Genomic DNA, 13,952 nt, shown 5'->3' on the forward strand with positions numbered 1-13,952 from the left:
AATGCTACCGAATACTAATTGAGTGTATGTAAACTTCTGACCCACTGGGAATGTGATGAAAGAAATAAAAGCTGAAAAAAATCATTCTCTCTACTATTATTCTCACATTTCACATTCTTTCAATAAAGTGGTGATCCTAACTGACCTAAGACAATGATTTTTTGACTCTTATTAAATTTCAGGAATTGTGAAAAACTGATTTTAAATGTATTTGGCTATGGTGTATATAAACTTCCGACTTCAACTGTACATGTGCTGAGAAGATGGGAAACCTGAAGCTCACTGGTGTGAAGTTTACTATTTTACAACTTCATGTTAGATGGTTCCTCACCATGAAAGTAGTCTATAGGCCAGGACAAAATGTACATCTATGGTCCAGTTTTCTTTAAACAGCCATTACAAACTTCAGCTAACTTTATCCACTGTTAGCTAAAAATCCATGTCAGTGATGTGAGCATATTACAAAAAATGATGTCCAATCATTTGGCCATTTTCAAAAAAGTTGTATTATATTGTATTTAATTGTTGTTTGACTGGATGTGTATGTTCTCAGGTGTTTTCTGGTCAGTTCCTGTCTGATAAGAAGATTGGGACCTACGTAGAGGTGGACATGTATGGGTTGCCCACGGATACCATCCGCAAAGAGTTTCGCACCCGCATGGTGATGAACAACGGCCTGAACCCCGCCTACAACGAAGAACCTTTCGTCTTCAGGAAGGTACAGAGGAGAGGAGAGAGAGAGGGAGGGATGGAAGGAGGAGAGGACATAGATGTAGATGGGAGGGAGGAGGAAAGAGGGATGGGATAGTATATGATATGAAGGAAATAGGAGGAGATGGGAGTAGGAGAGAGGAATGGAAGAGCGGGAGAGGTATTAGACAGGAGAGACTGGAGAAATGGCTGAATGTAGAGAAGACAGGAGAAGAAAATGTAGAAGGGGAGAACACTAGAAAGGTATAGGAAATGGAATAGAAAAGAATGGAAGGGAAATGGAACAGTTCATACAATGCTGCATTGGTTGTTTACTGGTAGGTATTGGAGTTTAACAGCTTAGGGAGTAGCAAAGGGAGGGAGGGGTGAGTTGGAGGGGATTGATGTCCCTGTGGTACTTAGAACTTCTCAGTGTGTCTGCAGAGAAAGACAGGAGAGTAGAGGAGAGGGGGAGAAGGCATGGAGGGAAGAGCGGAGAGGGGGAGAAGGCATGGAGGGAAGAGCGGAGAGGGGGAGACTGCATGGAGGGAAGAGCGGAGAGGAGAGGGGGAGAAGGCATAGAGGAAGAGCGGAGAAGAGGGGAGAAGGCAGAGGGAAGAGCGGAGATGAGAGAGGGGAGAAGGCAAGAGGGAAGAGCGGAGAAAGGAGGAGAAGGCATAGAGGAAGAGCGGAAGATTAGGGGGAGACAGAATAGAGGGAAGAGCGGAGAGGAAGGGGGAGAAGGCATGGAGGGAAGAGCGGAGAGGAGAGGGGGAGAAGGCATAGAGGGAAGAGCGGAGAGAGAGGGGGAAAGGCATAGAGGGAAGAGCGGAGAGGAGAGGGGGGGAGAGCATGGAGGGAAGAGCCGAGAGGAGAGGGGAGAAGGCATAGAGGGAAGAGCGGAGAGGAGAGGGGGAGAAGGCATAGAGGGAAGAGCGGAGAGAAGAGGGGAGAAGGCATGGAGGGAAGATGAGAGGAGAGGGGGAGAAGGCATAGAGGGAACAAATAGGAGAGAGGAGATGGGGGAGAAGGAGAGGGAAGAGCGGAGAGGAGAGGGGGAGAAGGCATGGAGGGAAGAGCGGAGAGGAGAGGGGGAGAAGGCATGGAGGGAAGAGTGGGAGAGGAGAAGGGGGAGAATGCATGGAGGGAAGAGCGGCTGCCTCAGTGAGAGGGGAGAAGGCATGGAGGGAAGAGCGGAGAGGAGAGGGAGAAGGCAGCGGAGAGGAGAGGGGAGAAGGCATAGAGGGAAGAGCGGAGAGGAGAGGGAGAAGGCATAGAGGGAAGAGCGGAGAGGGGGAGAAGGCATGGAGGGAAGAGCGGAGAGGAGAGGGGGAGAAGGCATAGAGGGAAGAGTTGAGAGGAGAGGGGGAGAAGGCATGGAGGGAAGAGCGGAGAGGGGGAGAAGGCTAGAGGGAAGAGTTCCCTGGAGAGGGGAGAAGGCATAGAGGGAAGAGAGGAGAGGGGGAGAAGGCATAGAGGGAAGAGTTGAGAGGAGTTGGAGAAGGCATGGAGGGAAGAGCGGAGAGGAGAGGGGGAGAAGGCATGAATGCGGAGAGGAGAGGGGGAGAAGGCATGGAGGGAAGAGCGGAGAGGAGAGGAGAGGGGGAGAAGGCATGGAGGGAAGAGCGGATCAGGAGCTGGGAAGGCATAGAGGGAAGAGTTCAGGGGAGAAGGCATGGAGGGAAGAGCGGAGAGGAGAGGGGGAGAAGGCATGGAGGGAAGAGCGGAGAGGAGAGGGGGAGAAGGCATAGAGGGAAGAGCAGAGAGGAGAGGGGGAGAAGGCATAGAGGGAAGAGGAGAGGGGGAGAAGGCATGGAGGAAAGAGAGAAAGGGGATAACAGATGTATAGCATGAGAGAGAGAAGGCAAGACAAAGAGAAAAAAGAGAACAAATAGAGGAAGAGAAGATTAGAGACAGAATGGGGATGAGAGGAAGAGAAGAAAGGATTAGGTTGAAGGATAGAACCAGAGAGAAAGAGTACAATATCTGGAGATAGCGAAGAAACCAAGGGAGAATAAAGGAGAGGGGTAGAGTAGAAAGGTAGAAAATAAAATGAGAGATGTGGAGAGGGGGAAGGACCTTGAGAACAAATAGAAAAAGAGGAGATGGGGTAGAGAGAATGGAAAGAGAAGGAGGGATGTGGGGCAGAGACTGGGTGTGTGTGGGGAGGGGGGGGGGGGTGTGACTCCAGCTCCAACACACATCATCAGTCACAGCCTGCTGCCTCAGTGCTGCTGGACACGCGCACACACACACACACACACACACACACATACATACAGCTCCATTCCCTGGACACACAAACATAGGTATTGCGCACACACACACACACACACACACACACAAAGCTCCTCTCCCTGGATGTGTGAATGTGTGCTTGCTGATGAGTTAATGGTTCTGTAATGGCCTTGTATATGGGCTAATGTTCGAAACAGATAGTGGAGAGCCTAGCTACAGTCTATTATCATCACTGCTGGGTATATGCTACTGTCATCACTGCTGGGTATATGCTACTGTCATCACTGCTGGGTATATGCTACTGTCATCACTGCTGGGTATATGCTACTGTCATCAATGCTGGGTATATGCTACTGTCATCACTGCTGGGTATATGCTACTGTCATCACTGCTGGGTATATGCTACTGTCATCACTGCTGGGTATATGCTACTGTCATCACTGCTGGGTATATGCTACTGTCATCACTACTGGGTATATGCTACTGTCATCACTGCTGGGTATATGCTACTGTCATCACTGCTGGGTATATGCTACTGTCATCACTGCTGGGTATATGCTACTGTATGCTACTGTCATCACTGCTGGGTATATGCTATTATCATCACTGCTGGGTATATGCTACTGTCATCACTGCTGGGTATATGCTACTGTCATCACTGCTGGGTATATGCTACTGTCATCACTGCTGGGTATATGCTACTGTCATCACTGCTGGGTATATGCTACTGTCATCACTGCTGGGTATATGCTACTGTCATCACTGCTGGGTATATGCTACTGTCATCACTGCTGGGTATATGCTACTGTCATCACTGCTGGGTATATGCTACTGTCATCACTGCTGGGTATATGCTACTGTCATCACTGCTGGGTATATGCTACTGTCATCACTGCTGGGTATATGCTATTATCATCACTGCTGGGTATATGCTACTGTCATCACTGCTGGGTATATGCCATTATCATCACTGCTGGGTATATGCTACTGTCATCACTGCTGGGTATATGCTACTGTCATCACTGCTGGGTATATGCTACTGTCATCACTGCGGTGTATATGCTACTGTCATCACTGCTGGGTATATGCTACTGTCATCACTGCTGTGTATATGCAATTATCATCACTGATGGGTATATGCTACTGTCATCACTGCTGGGTATATGCTACTGTCATCCCTGCTGGGTATATGCTACTGTCATCACTGCGGTGTATATGCTACTGTCATCACTGCTGGGTATATGCTACTGTCATCACTGCTGTGTATATGCAATTATCATCACTGATGGGTATATGCTACTGTCATCAATACTGGGTATATGCTACTGTCATCCCTGCTGGGTATATGCTACTGTCATCACTGCTGGGTAAATGCTACTGTCATCACTGCTGGGTATATGCTACTGTCATCACTGCGGTGTATATGCTATTATCATCACTGCTGGGTATATGCTACTGTCATCACTGCTGGGTATATGCTACTGTCATCACTGCTGTGTATATGCTACTGTCATCACTGCTGTGTATATGCTACTGTCATCACTGCTGTGTATATGCTACTGTCATCACTGCTGGGTATATGCTACTGTCATCACTGCTGGGTATATGCTACTGTCATCACTGCTGGGTATATGCTACTGTCATCACTACTGGGTATATGCTACTGTCATCACTGCTGGGTAAATGCTACTGTCATCACTGCTGGGTATATGCTACTGTCATCACTGCTGGGTATATGCTACTGTCATCACTGCTGGGTATATGCTACTGTCATCACTGCTGGGTATATGCTACTGTCATCACTGCTGGGTATATGCTACTGTCATCACTGTTGGGTATATGCTACTGTCATCACTGCTGGGTATATGCTACTGTCATCACTGCTGTGTATATGCTACTGTCATCACTGCTGGATATATGCTACTGTCATCACTGCTGGGTATATACTATTGTCATCACTGCTAGGTATATGCTATTGTCATCACTACGGGGGTATATGCTACTGTCATCACTGCTCTGTGATAACATGTTCTACCTTACAAACTGACTCATTCTAGTGAAAAGGGTATGAATCTTAACTCTGTTTCCTATTTCTCTCTGTCTTTCATTCTCATCCCTCTCTATATTTCTCACTCTCTGTCCCTCCCTCCCTCTCTCTCTATCTTTCTCACTCTCTGTCCCTCCCTCCCTCTCTCTCTATCTTTCTCACTCTCTGTCCCTCCCTCCCTCCCTCTCTCTATCTTTCTCACTCTCTGTCCCTCCCTCCCTCTCTCTCTATCTTTCTCACTCTCTGTCCCTCCCTCCCTCCCTCCCTCTCTCTATCTTTCTCACTCTCTGTCCCTCCCTCCCTCCCTCTCTCTCTCACAGGTGATTCTGCCAGACCTGGCTGTGCTGCGTCTAGCTGTGTATGATGACAATAATAAGCTGATAGGTCAGAGGATTCTACCATTGGAGGGTCTACAGGCAGGATACAGACACATCTCTTTACGCAACGAAGGGAACAAGCCTCTGTCTTTACCCACCATTTTCTGTAACATAGTACTTAAGACCTACGTTCCCGAAGGCTTCGGAGGTGAGGAGACACACTGACACACACACTCGCCACACACACTCGCTCCGTTGCAAATACACAGTTGTACTTTCTCTTCAGAATTGTAGGTTAGGGGCAGCAGAAGCCGTGTGTGTGTGTGTGTGTGTGTGTGTGTGTGTGTGTGTGTGTGTGTGTGTGTGTGTGTGTGTGTGTGTGTGTGTGTGTGTGTGTGTGTGTGTGTGTGTGTGTGTGTGTGTGTGTGTGTGTGTGTGTGTGTGTGTGTGTGTGTGTGTGTGTGTGTGAGAACCCCTATTGGTCTACGGATGTGTGTTACTGAATTTTTATTATTCACTCATAAACACTTGAGTTTGGAGACTAGGGTTGCAACATTTTGGGGAATGTTCGGAGGTGGAAACTTTCTGTGGGAATTAACGGGAATATATGGGATTTAACAAAAAAATATACAAAGTAATGTTCATAATTTTTTTTGCATTGGATATATTTACCATATCATAAGGAGACAGAAACATAAACATTTTATCTTATCATATGTAGACATAATTGCAAATGATTAAATCCTTCTAATATACATTTTAAAAACAATTTAGTTACGAATTAAACTTTAATTAAATGAGTTGACTCTTCACATGGGATGATTTCACTGAACAACAAAAGAAATGGAATATGGAAGGATCCCCGATGATCCATCACATCACATCTGTAAAATGAGTCTAGAAACTAAAGCTTTGGTTGTCTTCCTCTCAGGCTTCCATGTCTTCTCCCTGGACCTCCTCAATTTCCACCTCTAGAACATTAGACTCTGAGGCCTCATCTTCACTGTCACTTTCCAACCTTGTTGAGGATGGCTCGTTGTCAAGCTCTAAAAGCCTCAGATTTGCCTGAATGGCCACCAATTTTTCAACCCTTGTACTGGTCAGCCTGCGTGCTTTGGTGTGTGTGTTACCAAACCAGTTGCACTCTGAGGCGGCTGATGTTGGTGGGATTTAGAGGATGATGGACTGTTCTGCCTTATTATTATTCGACCATGGTGGTAATTTATGAACATTTGAACATCTTGGCCATGTTCTGTTATAATCTCTATCCGGCACAGCCAGAAGAGGACTAGCCACCCCACATAGCCTGGTTCCTCTCTAGGTTTCTTCCTAGGTTTTGGCCTTTCTAGGGAGTTTTTCCTAGCCACCGTGCTTCTACACCTGCATTGCTTGCTGTATGGGGTTTTAGGCTGGGTTTCTGTACAGCACTTTGAGATATCAGCTGATGTACGAAGGGCTATATAAATACATTTGATTTGATGGAGGCAACAGGGGGAAGAGCCTCAGATCCACAGAGTCCCTTAAACCAGGTGGCTGATGAGATATGTTGGCACGACTGCAATATTGCATCTCCATCCCTAAACCCTTGCTTGGAAGTGTACTTCGCCAGACTGCCAAGAACCTTGCCCTCATCCAGGCCAAGGTGGTGAGACACAGTAGTGATGACACCATAGGCCTTGTTGATCTCTGCACCAGACAGGATGCTTTGGGTCCAACATGTACGCTGCAGCGTCTTTCCCTCCAGTCTTCCCCGTCTTCAGACTCCTTCCCCTCCTGGAGACTGTCAGACATGATGTCAACACCACCCCAACGCGTGTTGCTGGGCAGCTTCAATGTGGTGCTCTTATTCTTCTCACTTTGCTTGGTGAGGTAGATTGGCGATATAACTTGATGCCTAACCATTTCCTTGGCTCTCTTGTAGAGTGTATCCATTGTTTTCAGTGCCAAGATGTCCTTGAAGAGCAGATTCAATGCATGAGCAGCACAGCCAGTGGGTGTGATATGAGGGTAGGATTCCTCCACCTTAGACCAAGCAGCCTTCATGTTCACCACTGTCACCAGAGCAAATACCTTCTGTGGTCCAAGGTCATTGATGACTGCCTTCAGCTCATCTGCAATGTAGAGACCGGTGTGTCTGTTGTCCATTGTGTCTGTGCTCTTGTAGAATACTGGTCGAGAGGTGGAGATTATGTAGTTAATTATTCCTTGCCCACGAACATTTGATCACCCATCGGCGATTATTGCAATACAGTCTGCTTTCTCTATGATTTGCTTGACATTCACTTGAACTCTGCATCCAGCAAATGAGTAAATAAAGCATGTCTGGTTGGAGGGGTGTATGCTGGGCGGAGAACATTCAGAAATCTCTTCCAATACACATTGCCTGTGAGCATCAGAGGTGAACCAGTTGCATACACAGCTCGAGCAAGACATTCATCAGCATTTCTCTGACAACGTTCCTCCATTGAGTGAAAAAAAGCATCTGAATCCAGGAGGACCACGAGCTGTTGCTGTCGATAAGGTGTCTGATTCATCATTTTCACTTTTGTCAGAGGTTGCTTGTTGTGAGCGCTGAAGGAACTGTTTGCACTTGGCCAGATGATTCTGCATCTTTGTTGCGTTCTTCACATATGATTTGGCACAGTATTTGCAAATGTACACAGCTTGTCCTTCTAAATGTCTCCACAGATCAGATATTGCCCGTGGCATTTTCCTCTAAAGATGAGAAAACAATTTGTTTAAAAAAAAAAATCTATGTACAGATGAATAGTTAAGCAGTTAGATTAAACAATTGCTTTGTAAAATAAATGTTTTAAAATGAAACATGTATGGAAACAGGTCAAGCGAAAACCCACATGGTAGCAAAAACTAACTAGCAAAAATTGTTAACAAGTTAGAAATGATTTAAACACACTTTGCTGTAGGCTACTATTTACTAGTTAACAAAAAAAAGTACGTCATTTAAAATATATTCACCTCACCCAGTATTGTAATCAAAACTTACCAGAAAGCATGTAGTCCTTGGCTCAGGCAGTGTAGTAGTGTGGGCTCAATAGCATCTCATTAGTGTGCAAGATCTTGAGAATCAGCTGTACACGTGATGGAAGAAAGCACTGTGCATGCAGAGGGTTGCAATTCCATTGAATTGGGGATAGTTTAACCAAAATATGCCACAAGACGTAGAATTGCCTTATGTGTATCCCACAAAAAAGGTTCACTGTTATAAGCTAACTTTTTTTATGAATTTGAGAAAAATTCCCGGGCTTAACTGCCCATGGAAAAAAAATTCGGAAATATTCTGGAAATGCATCGGAAAGTTTCCGACCCTTTGCAACCCTAGTGGAGACCGTGTGTGTGTGTGTGTGTGTGTGTGTGTGTGTGTGTGTGTGTGTGTGTGTGTGTGTGTGTGTGTGTGTGTGTGTGTGTGTGTGTGTGTGTGTGTGTGTGTGTGTGTGTGTGTGTGTGTGTGTGTGTGTGTGTAGAGCTGGAAACGTGTGCTTGCGTTGTCCATTTCTCAGCTGGTCTTTTGTCTTTCTCTTTCATACCACACACACACACACGGTCCAATTTACATCTCCGTTCAATTTATTCTTAGTAGATACTGAAGTGGATGCAGAAGGCTCTGGGGAGAGGGAAGGAGATGAGAGGGAGGACAGAAGAGGAAAGAAGAGAAGGAGGAGAATTTGAGGAGAGGAAGAGAAGAAGAAAGAGGGAGATTAATTATTATATTTATACATTTTTGTGGGTGCTTATATTTGTCCTATGAACACGTGTGTATTAATACGCATGTATGAATTGTAAATGTGTTTACATCCCACTCTCCCTGGGACACCCTCGGGGGAGTGGGTCACGGCCAGGTTCTGAAGAGGATGACAAGAGACAGTTAACTGTCCCTCCTTCCTTCCGTCCCTCCGTTCAGGGTGTGCTGGCCTACAGTGTATTCTACATCAGAAGTAATGACACAGAGCAAATGAGGATGGTAGCAGAGCAAGTCTAATAGCCACTTATAGAGAGACACAAACATGGAGATACACAACATATTTGACTAGTCCTTAAGCCAAGCCAAGGCAATCATTATGATGATAACCCATAAGCAGTGTTGAAAGGCTGTGTGAATGTTTCAAATCCAAATAATGGGAGCATCATTCTCTGTCTTTTGCAGGAGGCTTTCATATTATCTACTCAAATATATACAGATGTAGGATTTTAATTTGATCACCCTGTTGCAGGAGAATTGCAATGCAGGAAATGTAGAACTTGTAGTGTATTTCAGGTTTAAAGTATTTCAAAAAATTCCAATTTGAAATTTCAGACTTGATTTTCCCATATCAAATATTTATCAACTCATATAAAAAAAAGTTATTTTCCTACTGTGAGAAACTGGCTCAAATTAAGATCCTACATATGTACCTGCTTAATTTCATTCAATAGAATGTTGCTACTGCAGTAGAACGTTGTCATCTTTGCTTGTCTTTCTGTATCATGACTGTGTTTAGACTGCAAATAACGATGGAACCTCAAGTACATCAAATATGACAATACGTTACATTGAAGTTCCACCCCTCCACTCCATTCCCGTCCAGTTCAGTGTATTGATTCATTTCCTGTCTTCTCTCTAGCCATCGTGGACGCCCTGTCAGACCCCAAAAAGTTCCTGTCCATAGCAGAGAAAAGAGCGGACCAGATGAGAGCTCTGGGGATTGAAACGGTACATGTAACATACTGTATGTGAGACGTAGCCAACTGGTCTGTTGTGTGTTGGAGTTGGCTACAGCACGTACATTACCGGTCCAAGGTTTTACAACACTGACTCATTCAAGGGTTTTTCTTTATTTTTACTATTTTCTACATTTTAGAATAATAGTGAAGACATCAAAACTATGAAATAACACATATGGAATCATGTAGTAATCGTGTAGTGTTAAACAAAATTAAATATATTTTGTATTTGAGGTTCTTCAAAGTAGCCACCCTTTGCCTTTCATGACAACTTTGCACACTATTGGCAGTCTCTCAACCAACTTCTCCTGGAATGGTTTTCCAACAGTCTTGAAGGAGTTCCCACATATGCTCAGCACTTGTTGGCTGCTTTTCCTTCACTTTGTGGCCCGACTCGTCCCAAACCATCTCAATTTGGTTGAGGTCAGGTGATTGTGGAGGCCAGGTCATCTGATGTAGCACTCCATCACTCTCCGTCAAATAGCCCTTACACAGCCTGGAGGTGTGTTTTGGGTCATTGTCCTGTTGAAAAACAAATTATAGCCCCACTAAGCCTAAACCAGATGGGATGGTGTATCGCTGCAGAATGCTGTGGTTGCCATGCTTGTTAAGTGTGCCTTGAATTCTAAATAAATCACAGACAGTGTCACCAGCAAAGCACCCCTACACCATAACACCTCCTCCTCCATGCTTTATGGTGGGAAATACACACGAGGAGATAATTCGTTCCACTACACCGCGTCTAACAAAGACACGGCGTTTGGGACCAAAATTCTCCAATTTGGACTCCAGACCAAAGGACAAATTTCCACCTGTCTAATGTCCATTGCTCATGTTTCTTGGCCCAAGCAAATCTCTTCTTATTATTGGTGTCCTTTAGTAGTGGTTTCTTTGCAGCAATTAGATCACGAAGGCCTGTTTTACACAGTCTCCTCTGAACAATTGATGTTGAGATGTCTGTTACTTGAACTCTGTGAAGCATTTATCCTCTGCATCCTCTGTCCACCTCTGAATTTTGAAGGGTTTTCGAGCATGAACCGCCTTCCCCAGATCTGTGCATGAACCGCCTTAAGGTCACGCCACAGCATCTCAATCGGATTCAAGTCCGGACTTTGACTAGGCCACTCCAAAACCTTCATTTTGTTTTTTAAGCCATTCAGAGGTGGACTTGCTGGTGTGTTTTGGATCATTGTCCTGCTGCAGAACCCAAGTGCGATTCAGCTTGAGGTCACAAACTGATGGCCGGACATTCTCCTTCAGGATTGTTTTGTTCGAGAGCAGAATTCCTGGTTCCAACAATCACAGCAAGTGGTCCAGGTCCTGAAGCAGCAAAGCAGCCCCAGACCATCTCACTACCACCACCATATTTGACTGTTGGTATGATGTTCTGTTTCTGAAATGCTGTGTTTCTTTTACGCCAGATATAACGTGACGCACACCTTCCAAAAGTTCAACTTTTGTCTCGTCAGTCCACAGAATATTTCCTTGGGGATCAGTGATTTCTTGATTCAACAGGCCTGGCAGTAATCAGGTCTGGGTGTGGCTAGTGAAATTGAACTCAGCTTTCCAAAAAAATAGATTAACCCCAGTAAATTCATGATTTAACAAGGGAGGCAATTATTTTGTCAATAGGGCCATGAAGGTTTGGATAGCTTTTTCCCTTAATAAATATCATTGTCACTTGAAAACTGCATTTTGTGTTTACTTGGGTTATCTTTGTGTAATAGTCAAATTTGTTTGATGATCTGAAACATGTAAGTGTGACAAATGTGCAAGAAAATAAGAAATCAGGAAGGGGGGCAAACAGTTTTTCACAGCACTGTATGTCCATGTAGGTCGGGGTAAAGGTGACTAGGCAATCAGGGTAGATGATAAACAGTATCAGTAGTGTGTGTGTGTGTTTTGTGGGTGTTTGTTTTATGGGTGTGAGGGTATGTAGTGTGTGTGTTTTGTGGGTGTGTGTTTTATGGGTGTGAGGGTATGTAGTGTGTGTGTGTTTTGTGGTGTGAGGGTATGTAGTGTGTGTGTGTTTTATGGGTGTGAGGGTATGTAGTGTGTGTGTGTGTGTGTTTTATGGGTGTGAGGGTATGTAGTGTGTGTGTGTTTTATGGGTGTGAGGGTATGTAGTGTGTGTGTGTTTTATGGGTGTGAGGGTATGTAGTGTGGGTGTGTTTTATGGGTGTGAGGGTATGTAGTGGTGTGTGTTTTATGGGTGTGAGGGTATGTAGTGTGTGTGTGTTTTATGGGTGTGAGGGGTATGTTTTAGTGTGGGTATGTGTGTTGTGTTTTATGGGTGTGAGGGTATGTAGTGTGGGTGTGTGTTTTATGGGTGTGAGGGTATGTAGTGTGGGTGTGTGTTTTATGGGTGTGAGGGTATGTAGTGTGTGTGTGTTTTATGGGTGTGAGGGTATGTAGTGTGGGTGTGTGTTTTATGGGTGTGAGGGTATGTAGTGTGTGTGTGTTTTATGGGTGTGAGGGTATGAGGTGTTTTATGGGTGTGAGGGTATGTAGTGTGGGTGTGTTTTATGGGTGTGAGGGTATGTAGTGTGGTGTGTTTTATGGGTGTGAGGGTATGTAGTGTGGGTGTTTTATGGGTGTGAGGGTATGTAGTGTGGGTGTGGGTGTTTTATGGGTGTGAGGGTATGTAGTGTGGGTGTGTGTTTTATGGGTGTGAGGGTATGTAGTGTGTGTGTGTTTTATGGGTGTGAGGGTATGTAGTGTGTGTGTTTTATGGGTGTGAGGGTATGTAGTGTGGGTGTGTGTTTTATGGGTGTGAGGGTATGTAGTGTGGGTGTGTGTTTTATGGGTGTGAGGGTATGTAGTGTGGGTGTGTGTTTTATGGGTGTGAGGGTATGTAGTGTGGGTGTGTGTTTTATGGGTGTGAGGGTATGTAGTGTGTGTGTGTTTTATGGGTGTGAGGGTATGTAGTGTGTGTGTTTTATGGGTGTGAGGGTATGTAGTGTGGGTGTGTTTTATGGGTGTGAGGGTATGTAGTGTGTGTGTGTTTTATGGGTGTGAGGGTATGTAGTGTGGGTGTTTTATGGGTGTGAGGGTATGTAGTGTGGGTGTGTTGTATGGGTGTGAGGGTATGTAGTGTGTGTGTGTTTTATGGGTGTGAGGGTATGTAGTGTGTGTGTGTTTTATGGGTGTGAGGGTATGTAGTGTGGGTGTGTTTTATGAGTGTGAGGGTATGTAGTGTGTGTGTGTGGTTGTGTTGTTCTCATCACAGTATAGGATAAGGTTGAAGATGAGTCGCTTTGGCTACTGGTTTAGTAGTCTTAGTAGCTATCTACACTCTTAGAAAAAAAGGATTCCAAAATGGTTCTTCGGCTGTCCCCGTTTTGGTTCTAGGTAGAACCATTTTGGGTTCTTCAAAGAGTTCTCCTATGGTGACAGCTTAAGAACTGTTTTAGGTTTTAAATACATTTTTTTGTCCCCGAGTAATAAAATGTGATTTGTGATGGGTAGGAGCAAATACAAAAATCACTGTCCCTCCATCTTTATGGAAATGCAGTAATGATTGAAAAGTGTGTGAGAAAGATTTCTGTCCATAGACCTGAAACGCCCTCCTCTCTTCCTGTCTCTCTCTTTCTCTTTTCTCTCCCTCTCTCCAGAGCGACATAGCAGATGTGCCAAATGAGAGTTCGAAGAACGACAAGAAAGGGAAGGTAAACGCCAACGTGAAGACCAACTTGACGCCACAGACCAGCTCAGACCCGGCTCAGTCTTCTACTTCTGCCCAGAACAACACCACTGACACCAAGAAGGGTACGACACACACACACACACACACACACACACACACACACACACACACACACACACACACACACACACACACACACACACACACACACACACACACACACTAACACACACTAACACACACTAACACACACAGACCAGTTCGGAGCTGGTCTAGACCTCTACAGTACATCACA

The 13,952-nt window shown here is 45.1% G+C and overlaps 1 protein-coding gene across 3 annotated transcripts in view; it reads left to right on the forward strand.

Annotated features, from left to right (window-relative positions):
• The window catches only part of LOC123995279 (1-phosphatidylinositol 4,5-bisphosphate phosphodiesterase beta-4-like), a 216,516-nt gene that overhangs the window by 181,594 nt on the left and 20,970 nt on the right, over nucleotides 1–13,952 (forward strand). For all 3 annotated transcript variants that reach the window (XM_046298780.1, XM_046298782.1, XM_046298783.1), the window contains 4 exons: nucleotides 554–718; nucleotides 5,296–5,500; nucleotides 9,912–10,000; nucleotides 13,626–13,779. In XM_046298780.1, the coding sequence (XP_046154736.1) occupies nucleotides 554–718; nucleotides 5,296–5,500; nucleotides 9,912–10,000; nucleotides 13,626–13,779 (613 nt within the window). The remainder of the gene's footprint in view (nucleotides 1–553; nucleotides 719–5,295; nucleotides 5,501–9,911; nucleotides 10,001–13,625; nucleotides 13,780–13,952) is intronic.

This window comes from Oncorhynchus gorbuscha, linkage group LG14 (genome assembly GCF_021184085.1).
Source record: "Oncorhynchus gorbuscha isolate QuinsamMale2020 ecotype Even-year linkage group LG14, OgorEven_v1.0, whole genome shotgun sequence".
Lineage (NCBI taxonomy): Eukaryota > Metazoa > Chordata > Actinopteri > Salmoniformes > Salmonidae > Oncorhynchus > Oncorhynchus gorbuscha.